The following is a 17,043-nucleotide window of genomic DNA, read 5'->3' as shown; positions in this document are numbered from 1 at the left end:
CTCGGTTGTAGCTTTTGCAAATATGCCAAGGTGTGAGTTCGGTGTTAGGAAGGAAACCACCATCTCTGTGCAGGATAACAGTTGGACAACACGCAGCCACGGAGGGTGGAGTGAGAAGAATAGTTACGGGGATCAGGAAAGCAGGGCAGGATTCTCACTGCTGAACTTGACCCTCTGCTTAGGCTGCCTTCATGGCTGGGAAATGTGTCTTTGAACATCTCTGTCCTCACCATAATTTGGCTTCTTTAATAACAGGCGGGCAGTACTGCTGGAAGATTTAGGTTGGATGTTAGGGGGAAGTTCTTCACTAGGAGAGTGGTTAGGCCCTGGAACAGGCTGCCCAGGGAGGTTGTGGATGCCCCGTCCTTGGAGGTGTTCAAGGCCAGGTTGGACGGGGCCATGGGCAACCTGATGTAGTAAAGGTGTATGTTTGGTGGCCCTGCCAGGCAGGGGGGTTGGAACTACATGATCCTTGAGGTCCCTTCCAACCCGGGTCACTCTGTGATTCTGTGATTCTGTTACCACCTGTGAGTTGCTGTTCCGCTGCCTTTAGCGGCTCTATCGCCGTCAGTGCTGGGTGGAGGCGGGGAGCAGCGCTGCGGGGCGGCTCTGTGCTGTGGAGCGGGGCGGGCTCTGGGGGCGGCACAAGCGTCTCCTCCCAGCTCCGCCCTGACAGCCCCGCGTCCTGCCCGCTCCTTTACTCGGCACCGAGTCCCGGCCGGGCTGTCAGCTCTGCGAGCCGCGATGCCGGGAGCCGAGGAAGAGCCGGAATGTGAGCGGTAAGGTGACTCTATCAGAGCGGGGGAGGCACCTGGGGGCTGCATTCAGCGGCTGCGTTGTGCTTCGTGGCGGAGGGGGGGAGGCACGGGGGGTCTCACTCCCACCGAGGCCGCTGTGTGGGCGGCGTTGCGGGGCCGTGTGTGTGCAGGCGTTAACTTTCCGAGATGTTTTTAGTCAATGTTTATTATCCAGTTATACCGAACAAAACGCCTTACTGCTCCGAACTGAACTGTCTTTGCAGTTTCCTATCAGAGCCGAGTGTACTGCTGTGTAGGGTGCTCGTGACCCCCACACCTCGCCTTACAGTGCTTTGCCTTGCCCTGCCCTGTTGGTTTTATCAGTCTCTTGGTTTTATTTATTTAGTTATTTATTATATCTTGGAGAGATAAGCATTGGGAGCTCACTAAGGTATGACAGAGCTTTGTGCTTTGAGGAACTGCTCTGGTCCTTAACGACCATAACGAAATTCAGAGCAGTGTTGGAAGAAAAGGTTGAAAGAGGCAGAAGTACTTGGATTTGCTGCACAAAGAGAAGTGTTGACATTTTGATGTTTATGTCAGTGCTTATTGGCTGGCAAAAGGTGTTCTCCATCTGTCCAGGTCCTACAAGGCTCTTTGGTTCTCCAGCCAGTTGTAGCTCTCGAGATGTTGAGGGCCTGCTGTGGATTTCAGCTGCCTGAGTCATGTGGCTTCAGGAATGAAGAAATGGCCACGGCCTGTAGGTCTGTCAGAGCATGGAGAGCTGCTGTGATGTGTGTGGCTGGAAAACAGAGGACTCACTAAGGATACTGCAGTAATCTATGGTCTGCTGTCAACACTACGGTAGTGTGCTTAAAAAAAGGTAAAATAGCTGGAATTCTGAACTAAATAGCTGCGCATCACATAGCTGTGATGGCCTGAATGTAACAGAGAGGATGTAAAAACAAACAGCAAGTGTTTTCTCGTCTAGAGCTGAAGATGGGGTGATGTGCTGTGGAACTATAAGCCCTAACAGCTGTGAACAACACAAAGTGATAAACTGGAAATGTAAACAACCAGTTGACTTGCAGGTGCTGAATCCTGTGCTGAGCCCAGCTGGGAGGACTGCAGCAGTTGGTGGCTGCTGGGTTGGGCTGTTAACATCTAAGCACTGCTACAAGCAGATTTATTTAGTTCTTCCTGATCACATGCATGACCGGTAGCCTCAGGCTTCCAAACCTGAGAGTACACTGCAGTAGGGCTGAGTTACCTGGAAGTGGTTTGTGTCTCAGACAGGCTGCTGCTGAAGGAGGCCCTTTTTCCATTAAAAGACTGGCTTTTGTTTTTCATGTCCAGCTGTTACAAATACAAACAGAAACTTTACATACGTAGAAAGGTGCCCTGTGCTGTTATTGATTCTCCTTTCTGCATAGGTTTCACTGTCCTTGCAGCCGTGCCGTACCTTTGTAGCTCTGTGGGTGTAATCAGTGTGGTACAACTTGCCTTCACAAAGGTTTGCTGGTTTTTGTAGCACTGAAGCTTGCAGAAACTTGGAAAGCTGGCAGTCTTTATCAGGACTTGTGTGATTTCAGCAGAGCCGAGAGCAGCTGCTGTGCTGGTATCATCTCTCAGGCATTCTACTTGTACTTCTATTTACTTTTAGTGCTTCAGCATTTGCCTACAATAAATTTTCAGGAAAAACAACATAACTAGGAGAAGAGCACACCCGTTGTGCTTATCTCCAGCATATTAGGAATTCTACTGCTTTTATTTCGTGTGCCCACTTAGTGTTGTCCCAGAAGGTTCTGTCTCGACTGTCACCTTTGTTCTGAAGATGACAAAGACCAGTTGTTCAGGCAGTGCATGCATTAAGGGTGACTGACAGCTTCTGCTTGTACATGGCTTTAACTGAAGGATCCTGACCTGCAGTTGGAGAGGTGAGAGGCATGTATGGATGCACACAGCCCAGCATTTAGAGCCATCAGCCTCTGCTGTGTGCATCGTCAACCCTGAACCTGGGATTGCCCTGTGGATTGCAAGGTTCTTGTCTGAGTCAAAGCTTTGAAATAATGTGCCTACATTAATAGCTGCTATCAAAATTAGCTTCTTGTTGATGCTCCACAGATACATAATTAATATCCTGGAACAAGTTCCCTCAAGCAAGTTGACTACTGTGTGGAAAGATAATCTTGCAAGCTTTCTCATGTAGGTTTGAATGTGAAGCATGCTTAGCAACATGGCTGAAAAACACTGAAGGCTGAAAAGGTAATTTTAGAGCAATGCAGCTTTTGCCTGGTGTTAATAAATGTGTTAAATAGTAAAAAGAAAAAGCAAATCAACTTGAGAAACTTCAGTGACGTGGAACTGTGCAGCAATCTTGAATGAGACAATCATGATTCTGAAGATAATAGGCTGACAGGGTGATAGTTTTGATGCTGGGGAGAAGATCTGACGCCCTTCCAGGCAGACGAAATTTGAACATGTTACAGTTCCCTGGAAATGATCGCTCTGATTAAAGGGAAAAGTTGTGCTTATATCAACCACTCAGCTTTTATTCTCAGTTAAAACGAGAACAGACCGTTTTATTGTGAGAGGCGGTAATATTTTGGAAGGAAGAGAAGAACATGAAAACATGTGGCAGCAGTTGTGCTGCTTTGACTCTGGGCCACTGCGCACTGAATGCGTTCTTTCTTTTTCCCTCGATCTGCTGTTACTATGGGAAAAAATACTTTCCTTCAATACAAGCTTCAAAAAATTCCTCTTCCTTTTGTTTAATAAATTGTCCCTTAAATTTGTTTAGTGTTGCTAAAATAGTTTTGCTATCTGTATGGCTTTGTAACGTTTACTATTCTTTACAGGAACACCATGTAGTTAATTCTGGGAATAGCCTGTCCACAGATAAAAAAAATAGATAAAATAATTGTCATAGATAAAATCCTTGTCATTGTTGTGACTTTTGAATAAGCGCTTTATGTTTGCTCTCACATTCAGACGTATGAGGTGGATAGAGTTAAATTCATCTCAGAAATCGCTCGCTGCATGAGTCACTGGATTGGGAACATAAATACTTCTCAGCTTTGGAGAGAGCTTTTCAACATTGTTTTGCTGCATAGTGTCAACTGCAGAGCGCAGCGCAGAAGGTTTAGCATGAAAGCAGTTGGATTCACAGTTGGAATCATAGTGTGTGAACCAAATCAGTGCAAGTTTTTGCCCCCTTTTTTCTTTGTAAACAGACTGCCAATAAATCTGCAGCAGGATGACGGTGTTGTGCTTTGTTTGCTTGCTCTGTTGACAAGAAATTAAAAATAAACAACAAAAACTTGGAAAGTGGAGAAGGGCAGAGAAATAGTGGTTGGGGATTCTCCTTGCTGGCTGATGGAACGTATAGGTTGTTTTGTTCAGTGCATGGTGCAGAATCCTGGTGCTTGTAGTGTTAGGAACATCTGGATCTTTTGGTCTGCAGAGAAACAAGCTTCTTTCACTGTGACATCTGTAACTGTGACAGCAGTGTCATGACATTCTTTGGTCTCTGCCTGTGTTCACCAGCATGCAGCACTCGGTGCTCTGTGAATTCTGCTAAACAATATTAAGTTTCTTCTTGGAAAACGCTGCACTGAGTGATGTGTGTTTGTGGTGGTTGCACCAGGTGATCTGAGTGGTCTTTCCAACCTTAATGCTTCTATGGCTTTTAATTTAGTGTGCACCTTCTGCATTTTAAACCTTCAGTTGCAAATGTTCTGTTCCAATCTTTGCTAGCATTTTTTCACAATGGAGTTTTTACTTGAGCAGATAAGAGAGGTTTAGTTGTTGGTTGCAAAGACATTGAGCACTGAGACATTAAAGATTTCATTTTCTTTATTGATACAGCAATTTCTTTATTGATACAGCGATCAATGTCCCTAACGTGACAGCAAAGCTCCCAGATGTTCCCTCTTTGCCCCCACACTGTTAGAGTTTCAGTCTCCATTTCTTGATGGCTTTGCAGGTCAGTCAGGATGGGGTGAGTTCTTGCTCTTTTTTTTCCCCACTGACAGACATAGTTAGCAAAGCCTGCTGCTACACAGAGTAAGTTAAACCAGCAGTCTGATTAACTTATTTTTCACGGCAATAACCAGCTCAGGAAAATCTGTCTTCATATTTTGGTAATATAACATTGTGTGCACATACCTCAACCTGTTTTTCCTGGTGTTGGTGTCTCAATATATCGGCATATTTTAACAGTTCTGAGAGACATTTGTGTTATAGCAGCGTTCTCTCTTCAATGAAGGTTTCTCCACATTGTTTCTTTGAAAGTGATCTGAGATGAGTTCTAAACATCTTCCATTTGGCTTTTTTTGGGGTGGAAAGAGAATGAAACCCCAGTAAAATAAAGGACTGGTTCTGTCGAGAACGTCATCTCACAGTAGGTTTTATTTCTCCAGTGTAGAACACTGTCTGTATCAGTGTTTTGGCTTCAGCCTGGTGTGAATTTGTGTTTTTATTATTGTTGTCTTGTGCCTTTCAGTTGACTTTGTGCTGAGAAGAAATGTAACACTCATGTATTTCAAAAGTAAACGCTATCTTTTATGTAGGACTGTATAGACTGTCTGCCTATAAGCAATGTGGGTATGTGGGAAGTGAGCCAAACTCAGCACTTGCTGGAAGTCAGGGAAGAGTTATGTTAGAACTTCTCTATTATTTGGAGAGTTTTAAAGGAACCACCAAATACAGAGTGAAGAGTTACGTGCAGTGTGTGTCGTTCTCTGAGCCACTTCTACCACATAAAATCTTCTAAATGTCTTTGTATATACACTTTTATACAAAACTTTCCTCCTCTTCTGAAGAGAACAGTAGTTGATGGCATTTAGTGAGATGCCTCAGGGAGAGGAATAAGAAATATGTGTTCAAAAAGGTCCTCCCAGACCTCATTCTTTAGTGAATCACGTGCATTTTTCAAGTCTTAAAGCTAAGCAATGGCATGTGATGTGCTTGTTGAGGTCAAAATGTACATGAAATAGGCACAGTGCATGTATGTGATGGCTGATGGTATGCTGGGCTCGGGGTGGAGTGGCTCCCAGCACTGCCTGCTGCTCCCAGCTGTAGGTAGGAGAAACGCTGCTCATGTGCTTCTTGAGCTCTCACTCTGGTTTTACTGAAGTGTGCTTCAGTGATACCAAGTTCTTGGCAACTGCAGTATCTGAACACATCAGAAGAGCTGTTTGGATAAAGGGTTGGTTCTGGTACTTGTAGTTATGCAGTTGAATAATGAAGTTCATTTTAAAGGTGCAGTCAGCACTTGAATGAGCTGTTTGCCAGAGGCAACCTCCTGGTTAGCAGCTGAGTGCTATCAAGGTGTGGTACCGTGTGCCTGGAGATGTGACTTTGCAAAAAACAATGGAAGAGTAAATGCACTTGTTACTGGAAATGAAACTTCTGTGCAGCTTTCTAAGGGATGGGAACATCATTTCTCTAAAATTCAAGGGGCTGATATATATGTATATGTATATATGTATATGTATATATGTATATGTATATATGTATATGTATATATATATATGTATATATATATATGTATATATATACATATGTGTAAGTTTAATGCTTTTTCACTCCTGAGCCAATGGCTTACCAGTGCTAGGCTGTTCTCTGCAATTATGTCATAAGAATCCACTGCAAGGCAGATGGACTGCAATTGTGTCAGACACTGCAAATTGGTAATTTTTTATGACAGATAAATGCTTTTCTTTGTGGAGGTAACTCCTGGGAGAATTTGGGGTTGCGTGCTTCTTGCAGGGTGTTCTAGTACGGTCCTAGGGTAGGTTTGCTACATTTGTGGTATCTCTTGACAGGCAGGATGGATGTTTCTTCAAGGCTGTTGCCTTGGTAAGATAGTGACGGTGCTGTTAAACATAGCTGGTATAAATGAAGTCTTTGACGTTGTTTTCCTTTGTTTTTGTTCAGGAATTGCCTTTTGCCCACTTCCTCCTATTAAATCAGAGCACGATCTCCAGGACAACACTTAATTAAAGTACATGTGGCTTGTCTACAACAGTCAAGGCTCAGTGTGCAAACAGAGAAACAGAACACATCTTTAGCAGAGTTTCTTAAGCTGATATTTACTGACTTGCCTTGGCACCTGGCTGCACGTTATGAAGAGGGAAGATGACAGATTTATTTTCCTCCTTCATGTTTCGTCATGTGGAGTGCCTGTGCCATAAAGTGCAAGTCTGAACAAGAGTTGGATGATGATAAAGAAAGAAGCACATATGAACAGCATTATTTATTTTATTCTTTTTTCTCTGAACACTGTTCCTTTGCTTCTTGAATTGAGTTTAATTTTTGGGATGTTAGTACTGGGAGTTCATTTCTGGGTTTACTTTTGATTCTCTGACCAAATAATAAGGCAGTACATTCCAAATAAAATTCTATTTTGTCAGTGTTAGCTTTTATTTTGAGTGGTTCAAATGTAAATATTCGTGCTGCTTTATGAAATATATCTCCTTGTATATCCTCTAATAGGAAGATTGTGGTTTTATTTTACAAATAGTTATTTATTCTCAAGAGAGTCTCAGAGCAGTGCCTGGCGCAGCAACAAATCAGGATAGATGCTACAGGCTGAGAATTCTTCATGGAGATGACAGACGTAGTGGTGATGTTTGATGCCTACGGCCTTGGAATTTGCAGATAAATACTAGTTTTCCATTTGTCTTAGAACTTTAAAAAACTTCTGGTATTTGACATAGCCATAAACTTGTCAGTGATGTGGAGATCAGCTGTTTAATTACCTGCTGCTCCTGGTAAAGGCTGATCTAGGACCAGTGTGGGCCTGTTTCAACACAGCATGAAGAATTGCTGATTGTTTTGCAGAAGCCAATCTGACTCCTGGCTGTTGACCTCTGAGGTGTGAAGGAGAAGTGCTGCTGCATGGCAGTGCCAGTAGGTGCTGGGGCTCCTCCAGCTCCCATGGCAGTGGGGAGGAAAGTACAGTCTGCAAGAGCTGGCTGGGGCAGGCAGAAGGCGCTGAGGACAGTGTGGGTTTCTGCTGCAGTGGGCAGGGGTTGTGTGCTGGGTGCTGCTGGGACATTGATTCTCTGCCATGAGTGGGAGCATGCTGGGTTGTTCTGTGCTGCCCACTCTCATGCTGGAGCAGTGCCTGGCTGCTCGCTGCCCACTGGGCATGGCGGTGTTTCCCATCCTTCTGTTGGTGACAGCTGAGGAAGGGTGCCCATCTGCCCTGGTACCAGCAGGCTGCTGGGCCTCTCCTCCGTGTGTTTAACTGAGGAGTGAATTTGGACTTGAAGCTGTATGGTGTTATCAGTGATTTCAGATGCTAGGCTGGGACTGTGAGGGACATGAGAATTTTGATATGATCCATTCTTCTCTGTATTACTGTACCTAATTTTCCTTGTGGAATGTGAGGGAACAAACTGGGTTTATTCCATGTATCATTTGTTTTCTCTTTGATGTGTGTCAACCTTTATTATCAGTTGTTCTGAGAGTAGTTGGTGTCATAGTAACTTGTATCATTTTTTCTGTCCTCTGCTGTTACTCCTGTTTCAACCCTGAAGTTGCAGTGCAGAGCTGTGTGTGGAGCATTCACTTTCAAGGTGATGAATATACCTTCTTAGTCATAGATAAATACTTCTGGTACAGTGCTCACCAGTGACAGTATGGGATATTTGATTTATTATTTTTCTGGAATGGCAACCTTGTGGTTTTGAAATGATTCTTTCGGCTTCCAAGTTTGGAAATGAATGGACTACTTTTAATCTTCCTCTGAACCTTGTGTCGTATCAGTTTGGGTGACTGCAAGAGGAGGTGATGCTCTTGCTGCATAACTGGTGTGAAATTGCTCCATAAAGCAGAGGAACTTTGCAGAAGATGCTTAAGTCTGGACTCCTGCTTTGTTCCTTCAGAGTATCTATAAGAACATCTGCTTTCTTCCTGTGTTACTGAGGACTAGAGAGGCATGGGATTTAATATTTCAGTCAGAGCTGAATTTAGGTTGAATTCAAGAAGGCTGGTTTTTTTTTTTTTTTCTTTGTTCTGAAAGCAAAAATAACCAGCCAACCCACACAGATAGGTGTAAGTATTTCTGTTAATGTTGTAGATCCTGGTACCAAAACATAGCAGTGTTTCAGTGTGAAATTAACTTGATTCATCCAGAGATCGGTTGGTTGCTATCATATGAGTCATTTAATCAGAGCATGTTTGGCCATACAGACTTCTTAGAAGCACTGTCGATTGGGAATTGCTGTTGCCAGCATTTGAATATGTGCGTTGTTTTTGCCACTTCAACCACGAGTGAATTGTAATTTTCTGCAAATCAGCTGAGGTTTGATCTTAAGTTACTGAAATAAGGATCTTAAGTTATTAAAATATGCTCAAAGGATCTTTTAAATATCCACAATCCATTTTTCTTTTCCTCCCCAGTGTTGTGTGGATCCTTCTGCAACAACGCCAGCTCTGACTGCTGCTCTCAATTAACATAACTGACATTATGCATAGCCCTGGATAGGGGCTTGCTGACATCAACTCTGCTGGCCTCCGTTCAGAAGAGTAAACAAAAGACAATCAGTGTTGAGTTTGGCATAACTAGCAAGTTCACAAAACTGCCAAATCCTTCTCAGTGTATTCATCCAATTAATCCCCTTGATTTAGGAGATTTACTTAAGTGAGTAAAATGCACTGTATTTGGTCTTAAAAGTGTTTGTACTAAGGTTGGGGTTTTCTAGTGAATTAGTAAATGCAAATTCTTTGCTTACATTCAGGTTTTAATAATGGTTGTTTTTGTTGTACCTTTGTAGAAAAAAAATGAATTCTGGAAGCTCTGCGCTTACCATGAGCAGCCCTGCCTTAATAAACCAATGTGCCAGAGGAGGAATGGAGGAAGAAAAGGTTTGGTAAGAAAGCTTTATTTCTAATTTTCTGAGAGGTTACTGGATGGTGATATTGAGGGACTTAGTATTAAAAAATATGTAAAAGAATTGTTTGTGTTATAAATGTTTACATCAATTATTTTGTATTATTTAACAATAGAAGGAAAAAGGGGAAGAAGCTCTTATTGTTTTTGAATTCTTAGCAGATGACCATGGGGCTGTCAGGGGGATGGGCAGTGGAAAAACTCCTGTTCACTTCAGCAGGGCGCCAGTTGTGCTCGTGGAATCTTTCACATATGGCAAATGTCTTAATCTCCCAATGCTGTTGCTATACTTATGCTCTGCTATTAGTAGTAGCCCTTCAAGTGCTGTACAGTTCAGAAATCAGGCTTGTGGTTTCCTGAGATTGTGGCCTAGGCGACATTGAAATGTCAATAGTTTCTACTGTTGATCAAAAAGACTTGTACTGAAGGAACAACAATGAAGTTCAGTGGTAGAGGTGGTAAACTCTTGTACTTCAGGACAATTTCTTGGTGCAAACTGCCACTGATTGTGCAGTTTTTAGCACCTTGTTTGGTGTCGTTGTGAAGAGAGCTGTGCTGGGAAGGCTTGGAGCCTATTTTGGCTGTGTTGCTGGGAACTCTTTATTGAGAGCCTGCCGATTTTACTTGCTGTTGTTGGGCTGAGCTAGAATTTCATTATACTGCTTATTTACCATATAGATAGATAGCAAACTCATACAACAAAAAAACATGGTGCCCATGTATTTTTCTATTCTGAGAAATATTCTTTAAAAGCTATTTCTGTTAATGGAGAAAAAAACCGAAAGCTAGCAAATTAAAGCTAGCTGGATGCTTTTCGAGAAATAACATAGAATCTTGTTTGTTTGTTTGTTTGCAGTACTCAGGTAAGTGTCAAAGCACTTGGAAAGTAATTTACTTTTGAGAACTTTCCCCACTTCTATTACCATTCCTGGAACATCCTCAGAGTTAGGAACAATCTTCAAGTGAAGGAGAAGGATATGGAAAACTTGAGAGCTTTTCCCAGTGCTGTACTGGGGGGTGGAGACTTGAAACACACTGTTCTTTTGTTATCTCATATTGTTTTCTGTTCTACTTGTGGTATTGCGCAATACGATTTCATTTTCATCACAGCATTTCCTTGCAGTGTTTCATAGCAGTTCTTAGTAATGCTGACTAAAATAGCTGCATTGTATGGGAAATTGGTAATCACAGCCTGAACCTCTGATTAATCAGCTGAGGCAAGTGTGGGGTCAGCTGTGGGAGCACAGGTGAGAGTAATTTAGCTGTGCTCCCAGATGGGGTAGAGCTTGACTCCATCTCCTCTAGAGCTCATTTAAGGGCTGACCACCACTAAGGCAGCACCTCTTGGAGATCGCTCCCCAGTGGAGACTAACTCAGCATTTCCCAGCGAAGGCATCCATATCAGTGAGTTTTTCCTCATAAATAACCTTTTGAATATCTGTTACCATCTTTGTATCATTCCACCTTACATGTTTTTTATGCTGGAGGTAGATTAGAGGATAAATTATAAAATGGAAATAACAGTTTATATAATGGCTCCCCATTTATAGAGGATAGTAAAACAATAGAAGACAGAAATATAGTTGGTGCTTGCTAGCTAGAATTGTCAGTCCTTAGAAAGGAGTGTGAGAAGGTACCAATCAACTTCAGTCTCACAAAGAATAATAATGGATGTTGAGAGTTATCTGGTGTGAGTGCTTTACTGACTATAAAGAATACATCGAAACTTTATCTGCTTTCTTTCCTTAGACCTGATACCAGGAAAGAATATAGTCTGATAAGTGATGGGAAAGTGAGTGTAGCCTCTTTCCTTCAAGTAGCAACCCTCCAGGGTTGATCATCATTTCTTTTTGCAGCTGTTGGGTGGCTGGGCTGTCCTTCTGGTCTTTGCTATTAAGAGTTCTTTCTCATATTCTGGTGGACTGAATTTTCCTTAACATGGCTGCTGACTTGTTGTCACTTTAACACTTCATTGTAATCTTTGGCGCTTTTAAACTTTGTGCTGTAGGTGTAAATCTCTTGGATTCACAGCTGGTTAGATGTGATTTGTTGGCATGAATCTGAACCACAAAACTTCTGAAAATGCCACTTGTACCTGACACCTGAGCAATGCTTTGGTTAAGGCTGGTACAGGGTGGAGGGGAAGCCTGTAGAAGGATTTCTTTTTTCCCCAATGATTGATATAAATTTTTGAACTCTTCAACAGTTCAGTTGCCTGCTTTTCTTTGAAGGAAAATCTAAATTATATTTCTATTTCTTAATTTACATTAGGCTTTCTTTGAGTAGAAATAATGCATTCTAATTGCAGAAGGACTACAAGGTTACATTTGATGAGCATAAGTGTTACATTTCTCTGCCAAGTGTAAGAGAGCAAGTGGAAATGTAACCTCTTTTGTTTCAAAGTCATGGAGGTTAAGCAGAGCAGCTTTTAGTAGCGGTTTAAACTATCAAGGCAGATTTATTGTCAGGTTAAAATTGCACGAGAATAAGTGTTAACACCTTAAACCATCGTGATTATTTTTGCAACAATCTCTCTTCCCCTTTATGCTGTATAGTACTTTATAAATTCACCCCTAACAAATGTAATCAAGATTACATCAGCAGCAAAAAATAAATTGCTGTTAGCAGAAATAGTGTGACTGCTGTAAATGTCTGATAACTGGAGAGTACCACAGCAGAGTTCGTGCATAAAACAAATTCAGCAATTCTTGGTAAGCAAAAATACTGAGAAATCCAGCTGATACTATTTATGTTAAGACCATTTGTTATGCGAGCTACTATGGAGCAACGTTTGAACAAATAAAGATGCAAGAGCCTTGAAATTTTAGAAGCTACTGGTTTGGCAGATTCTCAGATTCTTCATGTTGAAAATTGCAAGAAAAGAACTAAAGATAAGAGAGCAAGTGGGAACTGTGTCAATTAATGTTTCTTAGTACAAAGCTGGCTGGCTGGCATGTTGTTTTCAAAACAAATGTGCAGGGGAATTGGATGATATCCAGATTTTGTTGTTGTGTGTGGATTTATAATGTGCTTCCTCCAGTCTGGAAGGAATCTTTGTATTCAATTCTGTATCTATTTACTTAGGAATAAGTCAGAAAGCATTTCAGCTGTTTGAAATTAATAACTGAAATGTGTGTTTCTGGATCTCTCCCAAAGCGGGAGAGTTTGAGGTGCCTTGTTTTCCTTATTCTGTCTTCAGATACTCTACCAGTTACTCAGTTGCTTACTGAGTAGGCAGAGTTCCTTTTTCACTGACAGTTAACGTCGTTTCTAGAGCAAATCTCTCAAAAAATGGTCTTTTTCACAAATCTTTGAAGAAATGAATCTATGAGTTTGAAAGCTAACTAAGCTAGCATTGTTAGATTTGGCTTCCAGTGCGTTCTGACAGTCTGTGTATTGATGATTTGACTTTAACTGAGTTGTCAGAATTTTGGCTGTGTTTTGCTTGTTTTGTTGTTGGCTTTCTTCCATAATGCATATGTTCCTCTGATTCTATGGTTGTGGATGCCCCATCCTTGGAGGCATTCAAGGCCAGGTTGGATGGAGACCTGGGCAACCTGATCTAGTAATTGTGGAAGTTTGGTGGCCCTGCCAGGCAGTGGCATTGGAACTTCATGATCCTTGAGGTCTCTTCCAACCCAGGTCATTCTGTGATAGTCGTACATCACTCCTGTGCTGGCTTCACAAGTCCTTATAGATACATATTGCTCCATTCACTGATGTCAAATATGGATAACAAACTCATACTGAACCACTACATGAGTCCACCTCTTTCTTTTCATCACAAAGCTACATGCTCCACATATATCTTTGAATCTAGTAATCTTTTTCTACTCTTTCAAAATAGCATTTAGCATCTCCATTGTGATGCAGTCCATTCCATCCATCCATAGTGGTTTCACCTTCCATGATTGAGCTCCAATATCAGTTGCCAAGCATTTTTTTCTCACTTAATTCTAGGGTCTTAACAGCTGTTGCTGAGCTAAACCTATTTTTAGTCATTGATTTATTCAGGACCACCAGGTTTACAGTTACACACTTAGCTTTTAATGTAATTTTAGTTAGTTGGGAGAAATGGTTCTACAGTGAAGCACTGCCCAGAGGCTGGATATCACATTGCTCCAGGAACATATGGGTTATGTTTATGTTTGTTGATTATTATTTTATCTGAGCTTTAAAATTTGGAAGCTCTTTGATACAGCAGAAGTAGTTACTCTGAGGAAGTGTGGAAACCACATATGAAGCATAGTACTTCTTAAAAAATCATCTGTCTTAAAACCAAATAGAAATAACAGAGTCAACTGAGATTGAAAAGAGATTTGAACCGACATGTTTGGGATTTGCAATGTAAATAGAAGTAAGATTGGAAGACAGTGGTGAGCAGCTGAAAATCTGCATTTTCATGATGGAGTAATATGCAAATACTGCAAGTTAGGTACTTACCTTAGTGCATATGGTTTCTATCACATCATCTTTAATGAAGATCAGAATAGTGTAGCTGTATAATTGCATACTATAGCTTAAAGAAAGTCAAGTACTCAAGTTGACTTGTAACTTGTGTGGGATGCAAGGTTTAATGACATATATCATCATAATTCTGCTGCAGCTTTTCTTAGCTGCTAACTGATGGAAGAAGAATTATGCCTGGAATTAGAGCAAGGAACAGAAACAAGTTTAACAACTTTCACTGTTTCTCCTATATCTTTGTTCTGTCAGTAAAAATGAGTCATCCTGAAGAACTGAATTAAAATGGCTCTAGTCAAGTGCAGTTCAGCTGCAGATGGTAACGATTACAAGAGGCACAGACATGTTCAGAGAATACAACGTTACACTGTTTTCAAAAAGGAAGTATCACAAATTGGAGATTAACGCTTTTGGTTGTTAAAGCTGATCTTATTTTGAGAGGCCCTGAATTAGCTGATATCTAGTAACATCTTATTGCATAGACAGGAAATACTCTTTTTGGAAAATCTAAGAGAATTCAGGATAGTTAACATAAACTAGCAGTGATGCCAGACTATTCTAATGAAGCAGGCCAATATTTTCCTGCACATCTTACTGGTTTTAGTAATTTTTTAAGATTACTGCTTTCTAACTCAACTTCTCTGTTTTATTTAATGTCCTTTCCTTCCCATAAAAGGAGTAGTGGAGTTGAAAATTGTTATGAAGGAATGATTTGCACTGGGACTTGCAGTTTGAGAGCCAGTCACTTAAAGGAGTTGAATCTCTATCCAGAAGAGCTCTGAGAGTATGAGTCATGTCGGCTTCTGTAGCACACACAGAAATTGTGAGAGAGGAGAAATGCTGAAATAGTTAAGGGAAGAGTAGTTACCAGCTGCTGACTGAAGTCTCACACAGACATGAAATGGGCTTTGTAATGGGAGAAAATATTTCCCAGAGGCAAATGCAGATTTAAACATATGCTCAGTTATCATGTCTTAACAAACATCAACACAACAGAAGAACTTTCTATGGATTTTATTTCCTCACTGTGGATGAGATAAAAAAAAATAAATAAATCTTGACTGTGATCTTAAGAGAGGTTAAGCTTGTTTGGTGGCTTGAATCTGAATCCCACAAGATGGCAGGCTTGATCTGAAAGTGATGAGAAAGGCTGTTTTCTCAACCAGACCAGGGAACAAGTAGCTCTCTGTGCTGGGAACTCACCAGATTGTGGTTTGTGCTATTGTGTCCTGTGTCAAACTCCCAAGCTTTATTCTTAGACTGGAAAAAAGACATAATCAGAGAAGCAATTTTATGGGGATGTAGTTAAGGTTGTTGTTTGCACGTAATATTTAGTGTTTTTTATCTTTGCGGAGGCTTTATTTATTCTCTTCTGGTGAATGATAATCACCAGATTCCTGAAGAAAACTACCATTTGCATTACGTATGTGTGGTTCTTTTGTTTCTAGGTCATGCTTTAAATTGTGTCTGCTTTTATATCTCTTGAAACATTTGCTACAGGGTTGATTATGATTGTGTTATATTTTCATTGCTATGTCACTCTTCTTTTTATAGCTGCTTGCTTTAGGAGCAAACATTTCTGAAACCCATGTTGGTTCTAAATCAATGTCAAGTAAAAGGTAACTAGTAAAAAGTAAAAGGTAGCCATCTTTGGTATTTTGTTTATAAATGTGTATTAGTGAGTGGACTAATATCATAGCTTTTATACTCTGACAAAGAAGTAAATGGAATGTTCACAAACAGTGCACCAAGAGACTGAAATGTAACAAGTACTTAGAGATGAAGAATGTTGCAAAACTATAACTTTGATTACTTAGATTTAAGGAAGGACTAAAAAAGAATGATCAGCCATCTGGTTTCTTCCTCATGCCTTACAGATGGGGCATATTGGTAAAATCTAGAAGAAAATATTTAATAATGTAAGAGTCACTTTGGGGTTTCAATATTAGTAATTTTTTTGGTTGGTACAGTAATCTCTTAACTGAGAAGCTGAGTCTCTATGGGTTTAACTAAAGGACCTGGGTGCCTCATTTTGGCATGTTATGAGTTTTTCTTTTTTCCTTTCTGGATGAGAAGAATGTGAGCCCACGGGTGATAAATAACACACAGACATGGTGATTAGACTTGGATTGCCGGTGTAAATAACTGATAAACATCATTGTTGAAGGAGGCCTCAGCATCCCTGAGCAATGTTTTGGTCACTTGCAATCTGAAGTTGTGGCTGTAGCAGATGAGAACACTTTCAGTGCAGTCTTGCAAACATAAATTAATTAGCGTAGTTTATACCAAAGGTGAAATTTGCCATCAGCCTTGATTTTTCTTTTGTGGCTATCAAAGCTCATGTCACTCAAATACACCTGCTACATTTTTTTTCCTCTCTAATACCACCTGAAAAAACACAGTAATTGCAGAAATAGTAGCAATTTGCCTTTGCACCATGTGAGACATGGTAGGCTAAGCAGAGAAAAAATTTTTCCTCTCTCCTTCGTTACATTTCATTTAATGTTAAAAATAACCTGTTTTAATAGCAAATCCACAGCGATGATAGTTGTAACATTTTAAGTTGTCCTAACGCATTTAATCATGGCTAAATTAAAGTGATGATGTGATACTTGAACTATCAGCTAAAAATGTTTAATATATATGGAAAATATTACATGTTGTAGCAGAATAGATAACAGATATGGTGGGTTTTTCATTATCAGTGTTCCAAAAAATTGTCCCCTAAGCCCATCCCTGTGTGCTTTAACATGCCACCATATCCAATTCATGTGTGATGTATGTTGTAGGAAAAGTGCTCGTTTTTAAAGATCTTGCTCAGGTGGATGCAGTCCATCAATACTGTTGGTAATATTACGTTTGAGCTAATGGAGGAATGAGGCAATGTTTTCCTGGCTCTGAGGGGCTGCAGGATATGATACAAAACAGATGGCACTGGTG

At 40.8% G+C, this 17,043-nt stretch overlaps 1 protein-coding gene across 2 annotated transcripts in view; it reads left to right on the top strand.

Annotated features, from left to right (window-relative positions):
- The first annotated feature begins 650 nt into the window (after nucleotides 1-650).
- The window catches only part of ARHGEF3 (Rho guanine nucleotide exchange factor 3), a 93,318-nt gene continuing 76,925 nt past the window's right edge, over nucleotides 651-17,043 (top strand). Inside the window, exons 1-2 of one of the 2 annotated variants that reach the window (XM_015875027.2) lie at nucleotides 651-779; nucleotides 9,524-9,619. In XM_015875027.2, the coding sequence (XP_015730513.1) occupies nucleotides 745-779; nucleotides 9,524-9,619 (131 nt within the window). In that variant the 5' untranslated portion in view covers nucleotides 651-744. Of the gene's footprint in view, nucleotides 780-9,209; nucleotides 9,391-9,523; nucleotides 9,620-17,043 lie in introns of those variants that run through there. The other variant, XM_015875028.2, reaches the window with a different exon arrangement.

The sequence above is a fragment of the Coturnix japonica genome, chromosome 12, assembly GCF_001577835.2.
Source record: "Coturnix japonica isolate 7356 chromosome 12, Coturnix japonica 2.1, whole genome shotgun sequence".
NCBI classification, from domain to species: Eukaryota; Metazoa; Chordata; class Aves; order Galliformes; family Phasianidae; genus Coturnix; species Coturnix japonica.
Note: the sequence above shows the minus strand (reverse complement) of the source record. Positions and strands in the feature narration are given on the sequence as shown.